This window comes from Formica exsecta, unplaced genomic scaffold (assembly GCF_003651465.1).
Source record: "Formica exsecta isolate Colony F162 unplaced genomic scaffold, ASM365146v1 scaffold282, whole genome shotgun sequence".
Classification (NCBI taxonomy): Eukaryota; Metazoa; Arthropoda; class Insecta; order Hymenoptera; family Formicidae; genus Formica; species Formica exsecta.
The window spans coordinates 294,785-317,133 of record NW_021850084.1 but is presented as its reverse complement, the minus strand read 5'-3'; the positions used below and the strand labels follow the sequence as shown (position 1 = coordinate 317,133).

Genomic DNA, 22,349 nt, shown 5'->3' with positions numbered 1-22,349 from the left:
TATATATATATATGTATTTTATAAATATTATATATAATACTTCTGTGTACAAGTAAAGAGTTGGAATTATATATAATACTTTTATAGATATGTAAGATAATAATAAATAAAGAGAGAAAATATTCGTTTTCGTAAATAAAGTGGCGGTAAATTATTGCAGAAATTTTCACTCACCTGGGACGTTCGCTTGCGACGCGATGTCGAGCACGCAGCGCATGGTATCCAATCTGGGGTTTCCGTCGAGAACGATAAGACTAGCTTCTTCGAGATGCGATTGACACTCTCTTATCAACTCCGGGGTAACCGCGGTGAAGGATTCCATTTCGCTGACACAGAAGTGACATTCACCGTTGACGTCCACTATCACCGTGAATCTGTAACATTAGCGGATCTGTTAGACAATTCTTATCGCCGATTACTCGTTAAACGAGTAGCAAGGTGTGGCAAGATTATAATAATTCGTACCTGGCGGTGTTCATGTCCGACATCCGTTTTACAATTTCGCCGCCGGTTCCTAAACTCTCGAGAATGACCTTTCCATACTCGTCGTTACCAACGACGGATATCAACCGCGTGTTCTCCAAACCGAGCTTGATCAGAGCATCGGCAACGTTTCGAGCAACTCCGCCGCAACTGCGTCTGCTTTGTCCGACGTGTGTTCTGCCATCGTACTGAAAATAATCAATCTCTTCAGGATCATTCAGAATTGACGTAGATTCGATTACAAATTAATTTCCTGGAGTTATATTTTTCATAGAAGAAAATGTAAAAATAGGAAAATAATAAGATCATCTTTGAAGAGAACATTTCTTCGAAAAAATATAGTTGAAAACAAGAGGCGCATTTCTCTGGTCTGTAATGATTTAATTACATGTCGAGGATTCGCTTCGGGGTGTACGTAGTTGAGAGCAGCAGGCACTTGAGACAGACAATGCAAAGACCTACCCTCCCTGTGGTAGAGCTAAGCTGTTTACTCTTCCGCTCTCTCCACCCCATTCCTCTGTACTAATGTATAACTCATGCATATGTATTTTCATTCTTTCTTTCTCTCTCTTTCTCTTTCGCAGTTCTATCACGTCCGGTAACATATGACATTTGTATCTCTCTACCTCTTCTACCTCAACTCTATTTCTATATACTCAACGCTGTAGTTGAAGATCCGCGCACCCCTTGCAAACACAAACTTCATCGATTAAACATACTATATTCCTTGAAGATGATCCTATATTCATTTTACAAATAAGCAAGTTATTTCATTGACTCCTTTTTGTGCGACAAAATAATAACATGGAATATTAATTTATTTCGTGGATCTACAAAGAGAAATCCTAGACCGAAGCGGAGCTCGCTTTTTCCAAGAGTGATTGTCCGCCCTTGCGGACTCTCCCTTCGTGTCTTCCCTTTATCAGTCTATTTCTCAAGCGACGGCGCCTTCTCGAGTCTCACGCCATCACTCGTCGCTAGTCCGGTTGCCTATCTCGGGCGCTGTCCTCGACTATCTTCCGGTTCGCATATCCTCGGCGCCGCGTTGACGAGATAGATAGGAGAAGATGGAAAGAGTATAAGATATAGATAGCTAGCTAGCTAGTTAGGTGGGTGGGTAGGTAGGTAGGTAGATAGATAGATAGATAGATAGATAGATAGATAGATATATAGATAGAGAGGGAGGGAGAGGAGAGTCGCGTGCGTCCTCCCGTAACGCATAATATTGTCTCATGCGCCGGACGAGAAGCGTCGAGCATCGTAGCCGTGGCGTCGCGACGCTCGGTCAAGCTCTCGACTCTGCGTGATTCGTGGCAGTGAGTGTCAGCGCATCGAAGCGTCGTACGAGCGACATGCGCTACGGCTGGCAGCGGCCTTGTCAAGTGTCGATTGCGATCAGGACGGTGATCAGAACGGAGACGACGACACGAAGGGGATACTATCAACGCCGGTAAAAAAAAAAAAGTCGGAAAACGAAGACGTCGCCGAGACGTTGGTGGTGAAAGGTGTTGCGAGAGGACGCATGACGAGGAAAAGAGGGTGACTGGCATGAACGACGTGGACGACGTTGTCGAGGACTCTCGTGGCGATGCCCGTGGAAGTAGCGCTACGAACTACACGAAAACGAAGACGACGACGACGACGATTACGTTCCTCGTGTACCCCCCGACCGCCGTACGGTCGACCTGACTGACGACACCCGGTCGTAACGATTCGCGTTCTCGGCGAACGGTCGCGCCTACGCAGCGATCCGCGTGTACGTAGGTATCAGCGATGTGAGAATTTGCGTCGTAGAAGGCGCAATCCGAGGTCAATAACAAAACGTGAAGATTTGGATTCTTTTCGAGTGTTTTACGTGGCATAAGACATATTGGAAAAATCAGATTTATCAGCTTTCGAATAGAAAGACTTCTAAACGAAGAAAAAGACTTTCTCTGATGACAAGAATCTCCTCTGAAGAAAGGATTTTTCCTAGGCAAGAATTTTTGTCGAAAACGCAGATCATAAAGACACTGAGCTTCTAGAAAGGCTCTCCTCTTTGACATCGCGCGTGCCTTTCAGCTCGAGGAATCTTATGCAGAGGTATTTAATGGATCTTATAAACCGGAGCGCGGTTAACGCAAACGGTATCATCCCTTTACACCGCGGGAATGTTCCCTAATAATGTGCCATCCTCTTTGTTCCTTTGCAAGTTGAACTTCCAGTGAAGAGACCGCGATCATTGCAGTTTCGCGTTGAAACCTTGAAGCGTAAAGATGCATCTCTCCAAGAAAGTGATTCAAAGTGTGCTCGCGTTCAAGGATGCGCGCATCCTCGACGATGCGATCCATGTAACGAACCAGCGTAATCAGCTCGATTATACGATTGTCAAAATTGAAGGACGAATTCGAGTGACGGCGTAACCGATGCTTGCGGCGAAAATAGGACAAAGCGTTGCTAGCGACGATAAATTCCTTCGGGAAGGTCGGGAGGAAGATTGCATAACGCCACGTTCCCTCCCTACATCCATTACCACCTTCTAACCCTCTCTCTTTCCTCGCCCTCCTTCTCCTACCCTTTCCCTCGTGTGTGTCCGTGCGCGCGCGCGCGCGCTTCTTCTCGTCGTCCTTTTTCTCTCTATCTTTTCGCGCCTCTTCTTCGATATGTCACTCGTATCGATATCTAATTAAAGGCTATCCGATAATCTTTTTTTATCACGCTCGTCCGTCCGTCTGTCCACTCATCCCTGTAGAAGGCGGTGGAGTAGCTTCGTCCCTCGCTCCGGCATCCGGCATCGAGAAAAGATCGCACGCGGCATCGCGTGCGACATCGATCCGCGCGTGACTCTCTTCTCCTTTTTTTTCCTCCGCGGAATTATGTAAAGTAGGCAGTACTGGACGCCGGCCAGGACGTTGACTGCTCGCCCGAGACACTGGGAATAATTTCTTCGTTAACAAAAAGAAGGTAACACGCGCTCTCCATGTCTCTCTTTCTCTCGCTCGCTCTCTTCTATATATGTTCCTCTTTCGTAGTCGTGTAGCGGTGTAGAGCGCGCGCAGGGTTTGAACGATCCCGTGTTTTCATTACAATGCGTCACTAGCATATACTCGTGGTAGCGGCCTGCATGCAACGCGAGTGCCGATGCATGGAAACGGGAGCACGCTTTGGCGCATCGCTTCGGCCGAGTCAAGCTCCTCTATCGCCGTGGTGCGATCCTGACGAAGAGATCTCGAGACGATACCGCTCATAAAACGTCTTTACACCGAGATAGTTGTCTTCTCGTTCCATATCTCCTCTCGCAATCCCAAGATCTGTTACATGTTCGAAAACAGTAACTTTCTTCATGTTCTGCTTCATATATTTTCATTGTCTCTTTCATATATTTTCGTTTCTTGGTCAGTGTACCGTAAATTATGCTTCTCTCTAAATCTCTTTGTCTTTTTGTAATCGTACATCTTTTTTCGCAACTATCGGATATGTTACTCTTTCTGGTTTTTCTTTATCGCTCGATTCTTCGTGCCGATACACTCACTCAGGCGCATATCCTCTCTCTATCTCGCACGATTTATCTCTGTCCCTCCTCAGAGGAGCTACATAGAGCCAGGCGGTGGAAAATCGATAAATAGAATCGCCTATCGCACGCTACAACTGTCAGAAAGAAATACAATCCGCTGAGGCACACGCTATCCTTCTCCCACTTCTGGCTTCGATTCAAATGCACGCACGTTGAACGTTAAATTCCGCGTTCCATGTGTCCCTGTTAAAGTGGAGGGAGAGAGAAGTACAACGGTGCAGAGGATCCAGAATCAAAAATCAAATCAATCTGAAAATTTTAGAATTCTGATACAATGATTGAGAATTTAACTATTCGATTATCGAATGATACAGTAATAAGTGATAGACCTGAGAATATCTATTCGAAAATCTCCATTTCTTTCACACGTTTTATTATGTGTTTTCCATTTGTCCGCAGGGAGATCGTCCACGGTTACCGGAAGACATCCAAGACGTCCAAGACGGCGCTCAACGTGCACAACGATTTAAAGTGTGCGTGACACGAGGGGAACCATGAACGTTATCACCAACGACCTTCCGGTGCGGCGATGCAGCACGACGTGCATCGCGTGATTCGCGCCAGTTTCAAGTAGAGGATTGGCCTCCTCCTCCTCCTCTTCCTCCCTAACGTCGTAAGTACCGCGGCGGCGACCACCACTAACGGTGCAACGCGCTAGCCCGTCTCTCCCACTCAATCCCCCATATTCGCGGGGGTACAATCCTTACGACGAGGACACGCACACCAGGGTGGCACGATAGTATGACGGTGATGCTGCTGCAACGTTCAGTCACCCCGCAGTCGACGCACAGCCAAAAGACAGCGACGAAGGACTGCAGCGCGAAGCCGCCCTTTCTCTTTCTGCTAGACGACCGTGAGGAGCATCGACACTCGACCGATACCAACACCACGACTACTACAAATAACAACAATAACAATAATAACAATAACAACAATAATATCAACAATAATAACGTCTTCAAGAGGGGCGGCGCCCGGAGGAGCAGCAGCAGCCACGATTGCGTCGCCGACGAGGCGCCGTCGTCGGTGACGTCCCAACGACTCGCCGGCGGTGGTCACGACGTCGCAATGCGATATTACCGTCTCTGGATCTACGCCTGTAACCTGGTGTTGCTTGGTAGCGCGGTCGGCTTCGCCGCCGCGGTGTCGGAGACCCTTTTATTCACCGGCGACCCACGTCGATACGTGGTGCCGGGTGTACCTCGTGTCTACGACCCCACCGCGCTCTACGGCTATCTGGCACTGGCGGCGCAGTTAGGCTTGGTGCAACTGCTCGGCTGCATCGCCGCCAGGCGACTCAGCGCCCGGCTGCTTCACTTTTACTGGATACTGCTGCTAGTACTGCTGTTCGGCGACGCCGTAGTAGGCGTCGCCTGGATTTTTCGTTTCGAGAAGATGCGCACCGACCTCAGGCCCACGCTCAAGCTGCGTTTGCAGGTGCGGGCGTCGTCTCAATTTATATCCTTGATAAGACTCTTGACTTTCGTTACAAGCATATTGGGTTATTAGAACATTAGAAGCGAAAAATTCCAAATTTTTTCTCGCATTATATACATCAAGTTTACTTTTCATGTGCAAATATAAATTCAATTATATAATAATTAATTGATTTGTTTATTATTCGTTTACTAATAAAAGACAATTTACAAGTTTTTGATTTTTATTTAATCAATCTATATTGTCAAAAGCGAGTGACGACATGCAAAAAAATTAACTTATCTTGACGTGTAATGATTGCAAGAAAAGAATTTTCGCTTCTCAATTTGAGAGATTGTGAGCCTTAATATGATGATTTCTCGCATCCGCAGGCAGACTACGGTAAGGAACCGCGATTCAGCGAGCAGTGGGACCGACTTCAGCGGGAGTTTATGTGTTGCGGGGTAACTGGACCCAAGGACTTCTCAAACTCCCGCTGGCCGCAGACTTGTTGCGGACCAAGCCTCAATGCGAGTGAACCCTGCCAGAATCCGTACGGGGGCGGCTGCGAGGAGGTGCTCGTACGCTGGCTCAGAAAAACAGCGGATCTGCTCTTCGTCCTGGGCTTTTGCGTGATCGCATTCGCCAAGCTCTGCTTCCTCGGAATATTACGCTATGAGATACGGGAGATGATACAGAAGATACGTTTACTGAGGGAACCGCCGCCGCCGGCTACGCCGTTCGGACAACCACCCTTCTGCCAGGTGCTGCCGGAAACTGCCAATAACGGCAGCATCGTCAGACGCACAACGCTACCGAACGCAGTCATGCCTTCCGGTAAGTTTCAATTTAATGTAATTCTCACCTGCAAAAATCCTGTAAGATCGCAGAGTCGCTTGAGATCGACGAATCAGATTAATAAAGTTAGTGATCCGTTATCTAAATTCTAGTTCTTAGCCAAGTTGTTGAAATGGAGTACCTATATTCGGTGACAATGTACTAATAGACGACTGCTCGGATATGTGTGGATTAAAAAATCCGCAACTTCGAATATCTTCTAGATAGCCGAGTAGCACTGCTATCTATAACAAAATAGAGGCAGAATATTAATGGCAATCTTAATCAGTATATATGTACTTGGCAGAGGCGGTAGCGTCTCGTGCCAAGTATATATATCTAACTCTAACGAAAGAAGAAGAGAAAAGAAAGAGACAACAATGAAAGAGGCTACAGGAGTCTATTCTCTAATTCGGGGAATAAACATCGTCTCGTTTCCAGGCAACGCATCACTGTTGCTGCAATCGGACGAATGCAATACCGGCCGGCATCCCTTGCTGGCGAACAATCTGCAGGATGGCGGCGCCGACAGCGACACCAACAGCCATTGCGCGCTGATACTGGAAGAGTCAACGCCTACTTCGGCCAACAACCACAACAATTGCACGGCTGCTGGCGGCCGCGAGAAGAGCAACGGAAACAACAATTACGAGATGCGTGAGTTTAATCGCAGATTGCTGCTATCAAATGGCGCCAGCCCGGGCACAGGCGTAACGGTAACGAGCAGTCAGAGTAAGCGTACCTGACTATGGAGATGGTGGCTAAACACCTCGAATCGTTTCCTATACAGGAGCAATCGGCGGCATGCCGACATACCGTTATACAAATAGAACAACAACATATATACACACTCTCTCAGGCGTTTTAGTTTCTTTCTTAAGAGAAAGTAAAACACATACAGCGAGCTACTGGCTGGCGCGAGTCCAACAGACGGTGGAGGAAACGCTGTCGTCATCATTGTGTCGATTAGATCGGCGAGAGTGGAAGGGTTGACAACCACTGCATAACTTGTCTCTTATATAGGGTTGCCATACGTCCTCTTTTCCCCGGACACCGTCCTCTTTTTTAGGACGTCCGGGGGGATTTTTCGAATGTGTCCGGGGTAATTATGAATGTCTGGGGTTTAAGAATATTCATAAATATTCTGCTTTTTAGATTTAATTAACCACATCATATTCAATCACTTCAATACAATTGAAGTTATCAACCATTTGTTTTTTTATTTTTATGCGTGAATCTAATAATAAAACTTCTTTTAAATTAAAAACATGTTTAATTTATTCCTTTTACTCTAAGTACTAATGAAAATGAGATCTAAAATAATTATTAATTTATTGTTATAATTTATAAGCAACTTGCTAACCTATTCGCATTTTTGTATACGTTCGGGGTTGCAAGCGAAATGTCCGGGGTTTCTGAGCTATAAGTTCTAGTTTTGAAAATTTTATTATGGCAACCCTACTCTTATATAGCTTGTCCCCTTTTACCTTCAAGTCTGCCGATTCGCGGTAGTGTGCGCTTAACATAGTAACACTAAGAAAGACCATGGCGACAGACGTTGGCGTTGAACGCTGAAACACATGAGAGACCAAGAGCATTCACGAATCGATATCACGGTGGAATTATACATTAATGAAAGACCAAATCAAAACGTATACACAGTAGTAAGAGTATCTCCGTTTTGTAAGGCGAAACTCGCGAAGGGAAGTTTGAATTTACCAAGATCGCGCAAAAATGAAACTCGATCGATTTTATGCCATCGGAAAGAACGAGGCTGATTCGGAACGTTGCCCTATGATTCCTTAAACGAGCGGCTCACGAGCAACTCATCCCGCGTGACAGTCGAAGAACAGTTCTATTTACGGTTCGTATTCTCCCAGTCGTAAGCTAATTTTGTCATCGTCGACATCGAGAGTTATAAAGAGTAGATACATACTAATTTTAAATGACCGTTAGAGACTACTTTCTTTAGTCTTCTGACTTTTATACTCCACTTTTCCTATGTGAACTTTCGCTGTGTTTGTGTGCGTCGAAATTATATCGCGAGTTGCTCATCAACTGCCCTGAACTCTCTTCGCAAGTGTATACCTTATATGCATGTCCTTCCGTCCTCGCGGTCGGTGTAACTACTTTTGTAGATTTATTTTTAGTCGTAAGATTTTCTTACGCTTCCCATCTGAGTAAAGCATCATCGATCGTGTCATCAATGTACCGGATATCGTTCATCGTGTCGTTTCTCATGAAAATAAGTCATACGTATCATGCTGGTAGTATATCACAATCGCGAGAGTAACTATCATCATTTATAAATGGCACACGAGGTTCTTGTTCCCGCCGTATTTCCATTTCGGTTGTCTTCGGATCGATATGCGAATTAATTAAAAACTTTGAGTTAGTAATTGGATATCTCCTAAATCTTGATCCTATCTAGGATATAAACACGTTATCTTAATAGGGGATACAATTCCATTTTCTTTCTCTCTATTTTATGTCGCAAAGATGTTTAAAAAATCTCTCTCCCAATTTTTCAGTTATTCTTGAGATATCTTTCCAATTCGTATTATATTACATTAAAACAACGTCCAAAAAGAAGACAATTTAGTTAGCCAACGCTAATCGATGTTGTCGAAACTCCAAAAGAAGAACTTTCGATTCAAGACTTCAACAGCTTTCGTTGTTCGAAAAGAAACTTGAAACTATACTTTTTTTACGCATTTGTTTCTCTTTAATAATACAGACAATCTATGTATCTGTCTAGACAAGGTAACTGCGCTTCTCGGGAACGTTGCCGCCTGATAAATTATTGAATCACGCGTCTATACTCGTAAAGCTTTATAACGATTCTTAGACCTTTGAGGATAATTATGATAGTTACAAGGTAATATTGTGAAATACTGCAACATTGATTCTCCTCCCCTATTATCCGATTATATGGATGTACATCTATTTGGATAAACCTTAAACAAGGAAAATTCATTTACTTTCTTCGTTAATAATATAATAGAAAGAGTAAAAGAGAACGAGAGAGAGAGAGAGAGAGAGAGAGAGAGAGAGAGAGAGAGAGAAATATCTCCAATATGTAAACGATGATTAAACAATTCCTAATTGCTTTTACATATATACATTTAAAAAATACGCGTCATGCAAGTAGCTTGTACTGATTTGTTCCTTGTAATTGGACCATCATTATTGGGCTAAAATAAACGCAGACATTATTTCATTTTCATCTTTCGAATTTGTTTCTCTTTGCACGCCTCATCGGTACGGCTGTTTTGCCTCAATAATGGAGATCCATCTTATAATCAATAAAGATTTAGGATAACAAATCGAAATAATTGGCTTCCTAGTTAGGCTTAAAGGAATCTTAGGGTTATACATTTAATGGAGATGCAATGATAAGGGATACATATAGAGAGAAAGAGATAGAGTAGACAGATTGTATATATCGACATATAATAGAGATAATACTACGTGTCGATCGTCTGCTTAAGGAAAAACCGAGACATTATCTGTTAACTGTTCGAAGTCATGCGCGTCTCTGTCATGCTACTGAACGGGACACTTTACGTTAATCTGTCTGTCGCAGTTGGATTTATGTGTATCGTGAAATCTGACGTTTCACACATTTCCAAGTATGATTACACTAGTCTGGACAACAGGGTAATTATTAATCTCGAAAGATTGCCTGAACATTCTTAGGCCATTATTAGCAATGTGAAATATTGCGCGTTGTCGCGGTAAGATGTAGGGTCGATTCCTTCGACCTCTTTTCAGAGTTTACTGACAATGCGCAAGTCCGATCATTCTTTCTTAATCAGACCATCGAATTATCGTTGAATGTAATAAGCTAATAATAACGTCAGAAAGCTTACACCTCGCAGACACACAGCCTCTGCCACTAAATGTATATAAAGATGTTATATACAAGAGATAGATTAATCGTTTTTTATTTAATTAGTCAAATGAAAAAATACGTTCGAAAAAAATGTACGAAACTTATATTATACTTTGAACCACATACAAAAAAAACAAAATATTTAAATTCGCTACGGTTCTCATATTAATGTACCATCTACTACACACACAAAAAAAAAAGAAAAAAAGAGCGAAAGATTTTAGGTGGTTATATTTTACTTGGGTGATATATCTTCATGTTACAATCACACTGCAAGAAAGACTTCAAAGTTTAAACGAGCGTTTTGATTTGTAAGATGGATTGGTATTTAAATGTAATATACAAATTGAAGAAAAGTGAACGTGACAGGGAGCTTTGAATAGTGCCTGCTTAAGATCCAATTTATTATATCTCAAACAATTAGGTATGATCGAATAATTAGTCATTTATGGCATTGCACGTCAGATTCCAAATCGACGAATCAATTAATGGAAAACGATAGTTTACAAAAATGCTATCTTCTTTATATAAAAAGAAAAAGATAGTAGAAACAAATATAAATTTACACATCTTGCGTATCATCTTTTCTAGTATTGAATAATGCTGTTCTTTGACACACAAATCTATACGTTATAATAAATGATATATATATGTCAAATGCTTTCAGTTTGAAGGTATGTTTGTATAAAGATCACTCAACCACACGGCTTGTTGACGAATCGATCAGTTTCTGTTTGCGCATGTAATGCCATAAATGAGACATTTCATAGAATAACTGTAGAGTGATATTGGAAGTATGCACATTTAAAAGCTTTGATTATTTTAATATTGTATAAAGACGACGAAACACGATGCGAAAGAAAGTGTATCTGTGAGAAGACTGTGTTAGTGAAAAAAGGACAAATATTAAATAATTACACGTAGTGTTACAATCGAGCTCAATAGCGCGTTTACGTTGATAAACCTTTCATAATATCGTATCAACAAGCTTGCGTCTGTATTTAATTAAGTCATAGAGATATGTCGTCGTATTGCAACGGCCATATCTCATAGGTTTGCTATTCTATAAAGCGTTTGTTAATATACACCATACTCCTCCCCTATTCTATATATATATATAAATACGCGAAAAATCCCATTATTTGATATTATTAAGTGTACATAAAAAGAAAAAAAAAAAGAATATGGTGGTAATTGTATATAAATACTGTTACTGTTCTATAACTATATTATGTAATATGAATATAAGAAAAATTGGTTATTTAGTATAATTTTGATTGTGACGTTTTTGACTTACGTTTATTTTCGACTCCTTCACTTGCACAACAGTGTCCAAGACAGCCCCACCAATCACTACCTGGAATAAGACGACTCAGTATAAGTATATTTCAAGTATTGTTATCAGTAGAGATAGTGAAATCATATATTTATAACATGGCTTTAGCCTTGAATACGATATGCCTTGATAAGGCACGTTGGTAAATAATTTTTCAACATCGTGTCTTAAGTTCCTTTTAAAATCAATTTTATTTTCCTTCTAAACTTACCGGTTTTTGCTTCGATATTATCGATCGTACCGGTGCAGGTTCTACACAAGTCGTTTGAGATCTTTCGCAGAGATTCATAGCAATCTCAGCCGCGACTTTGGCATTATTTTCTATAAGAGCTATATCTGCAAAATCATTGAAAAAACGCGTGTTTTAAATATGCGTAAGAATAATATTTTACTATATTTCAATCTATTAGCTTTTCACTTACTTGCTTCAAGTGACTGACCACATGTAATATTATTGAGTTCGTTCAGAAGGAATGGTGTAACTTGCTTGCCTGTTATATGCATGGCACTGGCTCTTTCTAAAGCTTCAGATATAGCAGTATCTACAATATCAGGCTTCAATGTGTATTTTTCGGGAATCGACACTGCAAATAATATCCCTGTGTTAATGCCCAGGGCTCTTTGCGTCTCCACAATATCAGCTGCTTCCTTAGCATTGGAAACTCTATATGGCGCTTTTATTTTATCCAATGTCTCGGAACAATAAAAAGCTGGAAATTCTGGCGTTTCGCCAATTTTTATCACTGGTATCCCTTGAGTTTCCTACGAGCATAAAAGCCACATTTCTATGTCAATTTCTGGAAATAAAGTAATGAACATATTAAGAAGTGTTATATATGGAAATAAATGTATTTTCGTGTACTTACCAAATATTCCAAGGTCTTGCCAATATCCAAAATAGATTTAACACCGGAGCAAACAACTGCTACCGGTGTACGTCCAAGTTCAATCAAATCTGTACTTATATCAAAAGTTATATCAGCTCCTCTATGAACCCCACCAATACCACCTGTTGCCATTATTGGAATGTCTGCTGCGTGCGCAATCAACATTGTGGCACTGACAGTGGTACCGCCATTTAATCCATTCGATGCAATGAAACAGATATCCCTACGTGAACACTTCATGGTCTTTACAGAGTCTGCTTTAGATAGGATCTCCAACTGTTCATTATTTAAACCAACATGCACCTTTCCATCTATGATTCCTATTGTTGCAGGTACTGCGCCCTGAAATAAAAATTTGCCAACACTGTTGCTTGGATTAATTTTTACAGTCGTATCAGTGTATATAATTTATAATATATCCAATATTAGATAATTCTATTAATAAACCTCTCATCAAATTTTTGTTAAAGAGATACTAATTTTATATTTCTCGAAGAAATAAAATTGTTGTTCAGAAAAGTATCAAAATTCTAAGACAGTTTGTAAAGAATAAGTGAATAAGTGTTGGCAAATGTTGGTCCATAAATAACACAATGCTATAATCATATATATGTATCATCTATAATCATATATATTTTGGCAGACAAATGATGGCCTCTCTGTGTGTGATAAAACTTATACTAGTATTAATTTAAATGACAAAGATATCTATTGCTAGTATAAAAAAAACAAGTAATTGTATTTATAAATTTTTATATTGGATATCTCCCCCTATAACTGAATCAAAAAAAAAAAAAAAAAAAAAAAAAAAAAAAAAAAAAAAAAATCAAGCATGCTATACGAACTTGCTTTCTGACCGCGTCTTCGACTTTAAGCGCGGTGTTTAAATTATCAGGGTACGGCATGCCGTGGGTGACGATCGTCGATTCCAGTGCCACGATCGGCAGTCCATTTTTTCGGGCTGTCGTGACCTCAGATCCATAAACGAATGACTTTCGGCCGGCGATTGATCTCCGATGGATCGTCGGCGCGTTGGATCTCCTCCATAATTTTGCCGCGAGATCGTTCAAACGGATACGATGCATATTTGTAGAACGAACGCGGACACCGACGACGAACAGGCGACGACAGGCAAATTATTCGCGCGTGTCTTTTATATGGGATTTTCGTCTTTAACTCGGAGATAAACGGGATGACAGATAAGCAAATCGATAACCGAACTTTATTTGAAGCGAGTGGAGATAAACTGCATCTCGTGTCGATGGAGCAAGTGCCGGTTAGTAAAACACTTGTCACGATCGAACTACATAGTTTATCTCATTGCGATCTTATTCGACAGTTTTACGTTACTTCCGTTATTCAATTTTTAGATGGCGGTCAATAAAAATACCGATATTCGCGAATCGACATCGATTTTCTTGAATAACAACATCGACACGTTGTTGGACCCGAATTTAGACTGCGCAGATATATCTGACGTAATAAACTGACGTTCGGAAATGCATGAAGTTTACGCATGAAGTTGTGCGCAATTAAACGTATTTGGTTTGTGCGTATTCGTGTCTAGATATTCATACATCATGACTGTTAGCTAATATTTAATTTAAATAAAAAAATATATATCTAATGACACTTTTATTTATTTTTTAATATTATATATTCAATATTTCACATAATAGAGATGTTAAATTATATATATTTTTTTTATTTTCTTATATATAAGACAAGAAAAGAAAAGCGCGAAACCAAGAGTGCCAATTTTTTCGAATAACCCAATATAAAATATGTGATTTAAGAAAAATAAGAAAAAGCGAACTTTTACAATTTATTATTCAATTATTATTATTATTATTTTGCAATTTATTTTTTAATTTATTATTCTATTATTATTATTATTATTTTTTACAATTTATTATTCAATTATTATTATTATTATTTTGCAATTTATTTTTTAATTTATTATTCTATTATTATTATTATTATTATTTTACAATTTATTTTTTAATTTATTATTTTATTAAATGCGTTTAACAAAATGCTTTTTTTAAGCTATATAAAGTCGCGTGGAATGCATTTGACAAAATTGCATTACTGTTATAAATTTCATTATCCCAATGAGCAGAGAATATTTTTGAAAATGTTCTTAAAAATTTTTGAGAAACATTTTTATAAACATTAAAATAATGAGTTATTATTATTAAAATCCCCTTTTAATCATTAAAAAGGTTTTTATATTAACATTTGCTATTTCAAACAAATATTTCATGTAAAATAAATAATTAATAAACATATTAAATAAATAATATTATTTTTACAATCAATTGTATAAAGTACAATAAATATTAAAAATACATTTTAAAAATATTATCTGCTCATTGAGATGTTATGTATTTTCGATATTTCCTCATTCTTGAGAACAATATTTATTATTCTTTCTAATTCAAAATTGTGATACAGATGTGATGAGACAAAAGCGATTCTTACGACTATAATGTTTTACCGTAATATAATTATGATAATATATAGTTACCATAGCATTACACATTACATAATAACAGCAATCAATCCTTCAATTTCCATAATGCTCGATTATATCTAAACCACGAATGTTCCAACGCTACAAATAACCATTTGCGACACATTGTAAATATGAGTACAGAGACCAGATAAACATCTCAACTTCCGGTAATAAAGCATAGTCGTTCGATTTCAAAATTTCAATCAAATACAACTGTCACAAAGTGCATCACGTAAATGCTAGTCTCTATTAAAGGATACAGAATGTCGCGTTTAATAGAAACTAGCGTCAAATGGTACACTTTATTGATTGATTGATGCACTTTGTGACAGCCATATTTGATTCGCATAGTTCATGCTCGAAATCGGACGACAGCGCCCTAACGGAATCGGAAGTTGACAAGTTTAATTATTTGTGTTTGTCGCGCGCGGCTATTTGTGGTCACTAGTGGTGTTTAAACGTTTGCAATACAGATTTTATCATGATCAAAAACTCGAACGAATATCGAAGAAATAGAATCAATCTATTGCATAATTATAATATCGTATATCGTAATATCGCTACAGTTATAATTATATTACGATTATATATCACTTATTTTATCGTTATATCTGAATTACGATTTGAGGTTATGATTTGATAAATATTGTTTGTAAATAATCGTGTGATATACGAAGAGTGCCGAGAAAATTATTGATTACCTTATTATGTGTATATGTAATATATCACATACGTGATAATTCCATCAGTTGCAAATATGTTTGACAGTTTCATCAAGTAAACTTCGTGCGACCAGTTCTCCAAGCATTTTATGTCAAACGTATTAATAAAAATTATCGAAAAATTGAATTATCAAGAATAAGTATCATCTGCATGTAAACATGTAATATTGAAAGTGCAGAGAAAAATTTTGGGAGTGTGGAGAAAGAATAATATCTGTCGTATTATGCATAAATATATGTATGTACAATATATTGATTAGTGCAAGCGTGCAACAATTTTATCGAACATTTTTAAATGGGTAAGTTTATAAAATAATCTATAAAACCACAAACTATTTGTTTAAATCATATAATAATGTTGTTTATTATATATATAATCATTACGCTTAACCGCGATTATATACAACAAAAATGACACATTATTATAGCGACAATTTCTACGAGTTTTAGTTTTTAGCTTTTGAAATATTATCATATATATATGGATTCACAGTTATATCTATAAGCCTCAATATATTTTCCCATTTAATCGACAAATTTTTCTTCACAGGCTATTTTTTCTTCGCAAGCTATTTTTCTTGATACAACAATCTCGAAAACTTTCAGATTTAATTTGAGTATATATTCGGCAGAGATTATTCTCGCGGAAATAGACGCAATTAATTTTGACAGGTAATAAATAATAAATAATAAATTAAAAATAATAAATTAAATGAGAAATATAAATAAGAAATTAAATAAATTATAAATTGTACTCATCCATAACGGCTGCTCCATAGCAGGATACTTCATCGGGAGATTTCTCCTCCTCTTGTTCTCCACAGCATTAACATAACACTCACTCGCGAAAATTTATCATTATTTACGTCTGCGCGTACTAGAATACAATAATCAGCACGACGTTAGTCATACGTGACGTGCATTTTACAACATTGCCATAAAAAAATAAGGCGAGAAAGGTACTATTATTATCTTTAGAACAAATAAGTTACTATCTATTAGATATCCGTTATGTATCGCAAATTAATGTAAATGATAAATTTTAGATGGTGGAGACAAATCGAATTAATCAGCTAGTTAAAATGCGATGAGCTGCCCAATAATATATAATACTATACAACCGAAACTCGTTACTGTAAGTATAGTATATTAATAAACCTTGCGAAAAGTATGTATTATTAATATAGAAAAGATTTAATATATCCCGTTTTGAGAAGCGATGAGAGAGACGACATGCTCGCTCGAGCGTCGCGACGTAAATGACAAGGTCACGGCGTTTGTAAACAATGTATCGCGTTACATTGAGATGGGTATGCGCCGAACTCATTGTGCGTCATTTCGTGAAATATTTAACGCGTTACAAAATATTCACATCGCGAAATATTTAACGCGTTACAAAATAAATGAACGCCAAACGATTGTTCTCCTTATCATTCGCTTCGTGCGTCACGACGCGCTCTCGATTCGATAATGATAGATATAAATTTATATTAAAATTGGCAAAGTTCGAAATTGCGTCGGAAGATATCTATTCTAATTCAAGCATCGTAAGATACGGAAATAGTTATTGCTCGTAAATGTATCGCAAATGATATTATGTCTAACGATTTATCTCTTTATTATCTCTCGATTTATTATCGCCATTTCGATTTCTATTCGAAACTTATCGCACAAAAGACATTTATTTTGAGTGCGTGTCATTTATTTAAATTCGTATAATTTGCGTATTCATCTGCAATCGAAGCAATAGAAAAGCAATTATAAGTCATTATTCAAATTTGATATCTATATTAATAATCTAATAATTATTTCTTTTCTATCTAATAATTATTTATATATTTATCTATCTAATAATTATTTCTTTAAATATGAATAAATACACGAAAAGAAATACACGAGTTAAGATTACGAAATAATTTAATATACGAGTTAACATTACGATATGCGAGCTAATATACGAGAAAGATTAATACGCGCCCAATGTAAGATATCCGATAATTCGATTATTGACAGGATAATAACTTCGCGTCGATCCTGATTCTTTCCCCTCTCAATGCCTTCGTCGTAATGGAATGCGTCCCCACTACACCGTATGATCGTAGTAAGAGACATCCCCACTCTACGTCTCATTGATGGAGTAGGGCTTCTCCCACTATGTCTCATTGTAGGAGTAGGGCTTCCCCCACTATGCCGCACTGATCGTAGTAAAGTCCGTTCCGCTACATCTTACTGAAATAATTATTCTAACTCTATTACTAAATTTGATTGATGTTTTATAATTGCTATTCTATCGTTCCGATTTTAATTTTAAATAAATAAATATGCGAATTACTTGCTTAGATAAATGAACGTGACTTCGATACGTTCGATACATTTTTAAAATGTTTTGGCTGTACAATAGTAGTAAAAAGCTATCAAAATAAAAAAAAAACATATTTTTTATGTTTATACTGTTTGAAAAATCAAATAAATAAAAATGTGGATTATAAAAAGAATTTAAGTATCACGAAATAATATGGATTTTATGAAAATGATGAAATCATATGACACATCTTTAAATAAAGATCGAAACAACAAGAGATATAAAAATGTCAAATTATCGTTTCGTTGCGATATATTTACGCGAGATAATTATTTCTCCAACGACGCTTGGATTTTAATATGTATATATGTATTTTGCATCGCAATTTGAATCGTTTTGTCGATTTAAATATAATTTATTTATCATTATCGAATTGAGAGCGCGTTGTAATACACAAATCGAATGATTAGAGCAAGCAAAAATCGTTTAATTTATTTTATAACGCGTTGAATATTCTGTAGTACGTTATATTTAATATCAACAAATTGACTGTCGTACAATGTATTCGCTTTTTACGATGTTTTATTTACAAGCGCGTGACTTTGTTACTCTCGTCGCGACGTTCGAACAAGTATGTTATCATTTCATTACTTTTCGAAACATGTAATACAATTTTCCTGTATTAATAATACGTATATTTCGCAGGGTTTTTGCGTTATTAATATATTATGTTTACAATAACAAGTTTCGATTGTACATTTTTGGGCAGCTCATCGCATTTTAATTAGCCTATTAATTCGATTTGTCTCCGCCGTCTGAAATTTATCTTTTATATTAATTTGTGATATATTGCGGATATCTAGTGGTTTGTAACATTTTTCTAAAGATAATAATAATACCTTTCTTGCCTTATTTTTTTATGGCAATGTTATAAAATGCACGTCACGTATGACTAACGTCGTACTGATTATTGTATTCTTATATTTCTTATTTAATTTTTTATTTATATTTCTTATTTAATTTATTATTCATATTACCTGTCAAAATTAATTGTGTCTATTTCCGCGAGAATAATCTATGCCGGATATATACTCAAATTAAATCTGAATGTTTTCGGGATTGTTATATCTAGAAAAATAAGACGCGCGTGAAGAAAAATTTGTCGATTAAATGGAGAAACATCTCGAGGCTGATAGAAATAACCCAATTCACGTACATGAGTACATATCTCGCGTAATTCTTACAACGCAGTATCGTAAAACGCGCGTGACTGTTGTCATGTTGATTAATGTCCTGCAAGATACTAATTATTGTATTCTAATACGTGTAACATAAATAATTACATTTATGCGTGCGATTACATGCTATTATTATGAAGGAACAAGAGACGACAAGAAGGTTCCCGAGAGGGAGTGAGTACTATTTATAATTGATTTAACTTCTTATTTGTGTGTACGTTATTTTCGCAATATCAATTGCGTTTATTTTCGTGATATAATTTACTCCGCATGTGCGTAAAATAAGGAATATTTATCGGTTAATAAGAAAGAATTTTAGCAATCACATTTTATAATCATGGCAAATATTATATAAATATTATCAATTGATATTAATAAAAAGAAAACAATATTATTAATAGATATTAATATAAATATCTTTCGAGAGTCGTACGTGTTGGCAATTTACTATTTATATACGATGATCCTATCGATTTGACATGAATTTCAGGGAACCGTAGAGATTACACCATATCGATATATATTTCTCAACGCGCGATTTTTCAAGTAATTATAATAAGAATGATCAATGCTTCTCAGAATAACGCACGAAACGATCGAACGATTATCTATATAACAAAATCGCGGGGGTCTTTTTTTTAAGTTTTTATTATCTCAGTGTTCCGTCGAATAGCCGATTATTATTGACGATGTGTACTGACTTTGCGAGATTACAAGATCATGGGGTCAATTCTAATCTGTCTGTTAGTGAAAAAAAAAAAAATGCAAAGCGCATTCTATATAAGAGAGGATTTTGCCGGACAATGTTTCGACAGTAAAATCGAAAGACGGAAAATTGCAGCGGGTTGCGATTTCTGGCGGGTTGCTTTTTGCTTATATACGCTAACATATAGCACACAACAGTGTTGATTTAAAAGCGTGTACGACAAAAATGTTGCCACTCAAAGAAACACTTTCTCTCATGCAGAATAGCAATGAGTATTCGCTTAATAGTTCGAAAAGAGAATCGTCGTGTTTCGCAATAGACGTGCAGCCGAATCTCACCGTTTATCAGAATGAAAAAAGGTATTGTTTCTTTTCTTTAAATATTTAATTAAGAAATAAATTTAATATGTATAATTAACGTATAAAAAAAATTTAAATATATAGATAAACGCAAATGATGAATTCAATATACAAAAATTAATTTGGGAAAAACAGAGAATTTAAATTAATAAAAAAAAAATTAGATTCAAGTAAAATTTCAAAAAAATGCTCTTTTTTTCTAGTATACAGATAAATACGAATTAAGTAATTACATGATTACGGCAAGCTGTTTACATGCATCGAGATAATGCATTGCATCACGGAACGAAAAAAAATTTAATGTCAAGAAAGATAAATTAGAAAGAGAGAAATAAAAAAAAAATAAACTATAATAAATAAATCTAAATGGAATTTGTGTTTAGGGACGACTATGAATTAGGCGCTTATGGTTACGGTAAGAATAACATCAAGTTGTTGTATGTGCGCCGGGACGATGCGTTACATCACGAAATTCGCGAATACGAAGTGGACACGCACTTGCGTCTAATCTCTCAGAAGGATTATAAGGATGGTGACAATCACGACATCATCGCGACGGACAGCCAGAAGAACACGGTTTATCTCATGGCGAAGAAATACGGCATTCGATCCCCCGAAGAATTCGCTCTTCTCATTTGCTCTCACTTTCTCTACACGTATGAGCACATAGCGGAAGTCAGTATCTACGTCGAGGAGTATCCGTGGACTAGACATTACGTTGACAAAGTACCTCATAATCACGCCTTCGTCATGAGCCCCACCGCGACGCGATTTTGTCAAGTCAGCCAGCTCAAAAATGGTATGAATTATAAAAAAAAAAAAAAAAAGGAACACGTGCTTGTGTCGAATTCTTGCCTCATTTAGTTCATATTCCGATAAGATTGATTCGAAAAATTAAAGTGAGGGAAAAAGACTTTTGATAATCACGCGAAATTAAAGAATTAAAGTATTAGAGAATTAAGAATTTTAATTAAGAAATTAATCCGTTGATTAAATTTCGGGATTAATACGGTCTTAGAATCACCACTAATTCGCGGTGGATTGAAGGGACTGCGAGTATTGAAGACCACACAGAGCTCGTTCACGGATTTCATTCAAGATGAGTACAGGACGTTACCGGATATGAACGATCGTATTTTCAGTACTGTCGTAACGGCTACCTGGGAATTCTCCACTGCTACCGGTGTAGATTTTGATAACGTGTGGTACACAGTGAGGGATTCTATCATGGAAAATTTTGCGGGTCCTCCGGACACGGGGATTTACTCGCCCAGTGTGCAAAATACGCTTTACCTCGCGGAAAAGTCTATACTTAATAAAGTCAAGCAAGTAAATATGATTTTTAAATAACAATTTACCGTATTTTATCGTAATTGCAGTATCTAATATATTTTATATAATAATTCGATTTAAATTATCTCACTTTACTTCAGTATACCCTTATGTATACACGGGAATTTATAAAATATTTACAGATTCAGAGCATCCAGATGCAAATGCCGAACAAGCATTATTTCGATATGGATTTCAGCAAATTCTCCAAACTCGTACAAGGACAAAACAGAGAGGTTTACCTACCCGTGGATAAGCCGTCGGGTATTATTTACGCTCAATTAAACAGAAAAACTTTCTCTGCCAGATTATAACCACACATGATATTAAGTGTCTTCTATAACAGATACGAATATTAAATATAATAATATTACATTTGAAAGCTAAAAGTGTTTGTCACAGATTTTTATATATTATACCTAGACTGTTAACAGCGATGTGACAGATGAAGCCAGGTCAGGTATTTACAATTGGGTAGAATATACAGGGTGTATCAAAAGTCTGGATACACTCAAATATCTCGTAAACGTTGCATTTCAGAGAAAAATATTTCAGACAAAAGTTGTAAGGCTTAAAAAGACGCATTCAATGGTAATAGCTGTTTGACCTTGGATGGCGTTGCCAAGGTCAGATCAAGGTCAAATTGAATTTTTTAAATGGAATTGCCTACTTTTTATTGCATATTCTTGTAGCCTATCGCGAAAGCTTTCCAAAACACTATAATAAAGTATTTTTTCATTAAGTACTTTTTGAGTTATTTTATAT

At 37.2% G+C, this 22,349-nt stretch overlaps 4 protein-coding genes across 10 annotated transcripts in view; 3 read left to right on the top strand and 1 right to left on the bottom strand.

Annotated features, from left to right (window-relative positions):
• LOC115237200 (pseudouridine-metabolizing bifunctional protein C1861.05) overlaps positions 1 to 18,046 on the bottom strand; it is a 26,486-nt gene extending 8,440 nt beyond the window's left edge. Inside the window, exons 1-9 of one of the 4 annotated variants that reach the window (XM_029810090.1) lie at positions 16,403 to 18,046; positions 12,387 to 12,749; positions 11,943 to 12,282; positions 11,732 to 11,856; positions 11,482 to 11,541; positions 6,432 to 6,534; positions 6,318 to 6,328; positions 466 to 671; positions 175 to 374 (exon numbers count right to left, since the gene is read on the bottom strand). In XM_029810090.1, the coding sequence (XP_029665950.1) occupies positions 175 to 374; positions 466 to 671; positions 6,318 to 6,328; positions 6,432 to 6,534; positions 11,482 to 11,541; positions 11,732 to 11,856; positions 11,943 to 12,282; positions 12,387 to 12,647 (1,306 nt within the window). In that variant the 5' untranslated portion in view covers positions 12,648 to 12,749; positions 16,403 to 18,046. Of the gene's footprint in view, positions 1 to 174; positions 375 to 465; positions 672 to 6,317; positions 6,329 to 6,431; positions 6,535 to 11,481; positions 11,542 to 11,731; positions 11,857 to 11,942; positions 12,283 to 12,386; positions 12,750 to 13,252; positions 13,785 to 14,937; positions 15,102 to 16,402 lie in introns of those variants that run through there. The other 3 variants (XM_029810089.1, XM_029810088.1, XM_029810091.1) reach the window with 3 other exon arrangements.
• LOC115237202 lies at positions 418 to 11,341 on the top strand. Of its 3 annotated transcripts, none has more exons than XM_029810097.1 (4): positions 418 to 438; positions 4,436 to 5,473; positions 5,845 to 6,289; positions 6,731 to 11,341. In XM_029810097.1, the coding sequence occupies exons 2-4, from the start codon at positions 4,778 to 4,780 to the stop codon at positions 7,033 to 7,035; spliced, it is 1,446 nt and encodes a 481-aa protein (XP_029665957.1). In that variant the 5' UTR covers positions 418 to 438; positions 4,436 to 4,777; the 3' UTR covers positions 7,036 to 11,341. The 3 variants fall into 3 exon arrangements, with proteins under 3 accessions (XP_029665957.1, XP_029665956.1, XP_029665955.1); XM_029810096.1 differs by lacking the exon at positions 418 to 438 and adding an exon at positions 878 to 2,565; XM_029810095.1 differs by lacking the exon at positions 418 to 438 and adding an exon at positions 878 to 3,426.
• The window catches only part of LOC115237209, an 11,433-nt gene continuing 4,426 nt past the window's right edge, over positions 15,343 to 22,349 (top strand). The window contains exon 1 of the transcript XR_003884319.1: positions 15,343 to 15,946. The gene's annotated coding sequence lies outside the window, so the exon portion shown is untranslated. The remainder of the gene's footprint in view (positions 15,947 to 22,349) is intronic.
• Positions 19,071 to 21,973, top strand: LOC115237203 (uricase). 2 transcript variants are annotated; one of them, XM_029810099.1, is made up of 4 exons: positions 19,071 to 20,252; positions 20,456 to 21,051; positions 21,271 to 21,581; positions 21,728 to 21,973. In XM_029810099.1, exons 2-4 carry the CDS (start codon positions 20,619 to 20,621, stop codon positions 21,896 to 21,898), a joined length of 915 nt encoding a protein of 304 aa, XP_029665959.1. In that variant the 5' UTR covers positions 19,071 to 20,252; positions 20,456 to 20,618; the 3' UTR covers positions 21,899 to 21,973. The 2 variants fall into 2 exon arrangements, with proteins under 2 accessions (XP_029665959.1, XP_029665958.1); XM_029810098.1 differs by having other exon boundaries at positions 19,074 to 20,252; positions 20,636 to 21,051.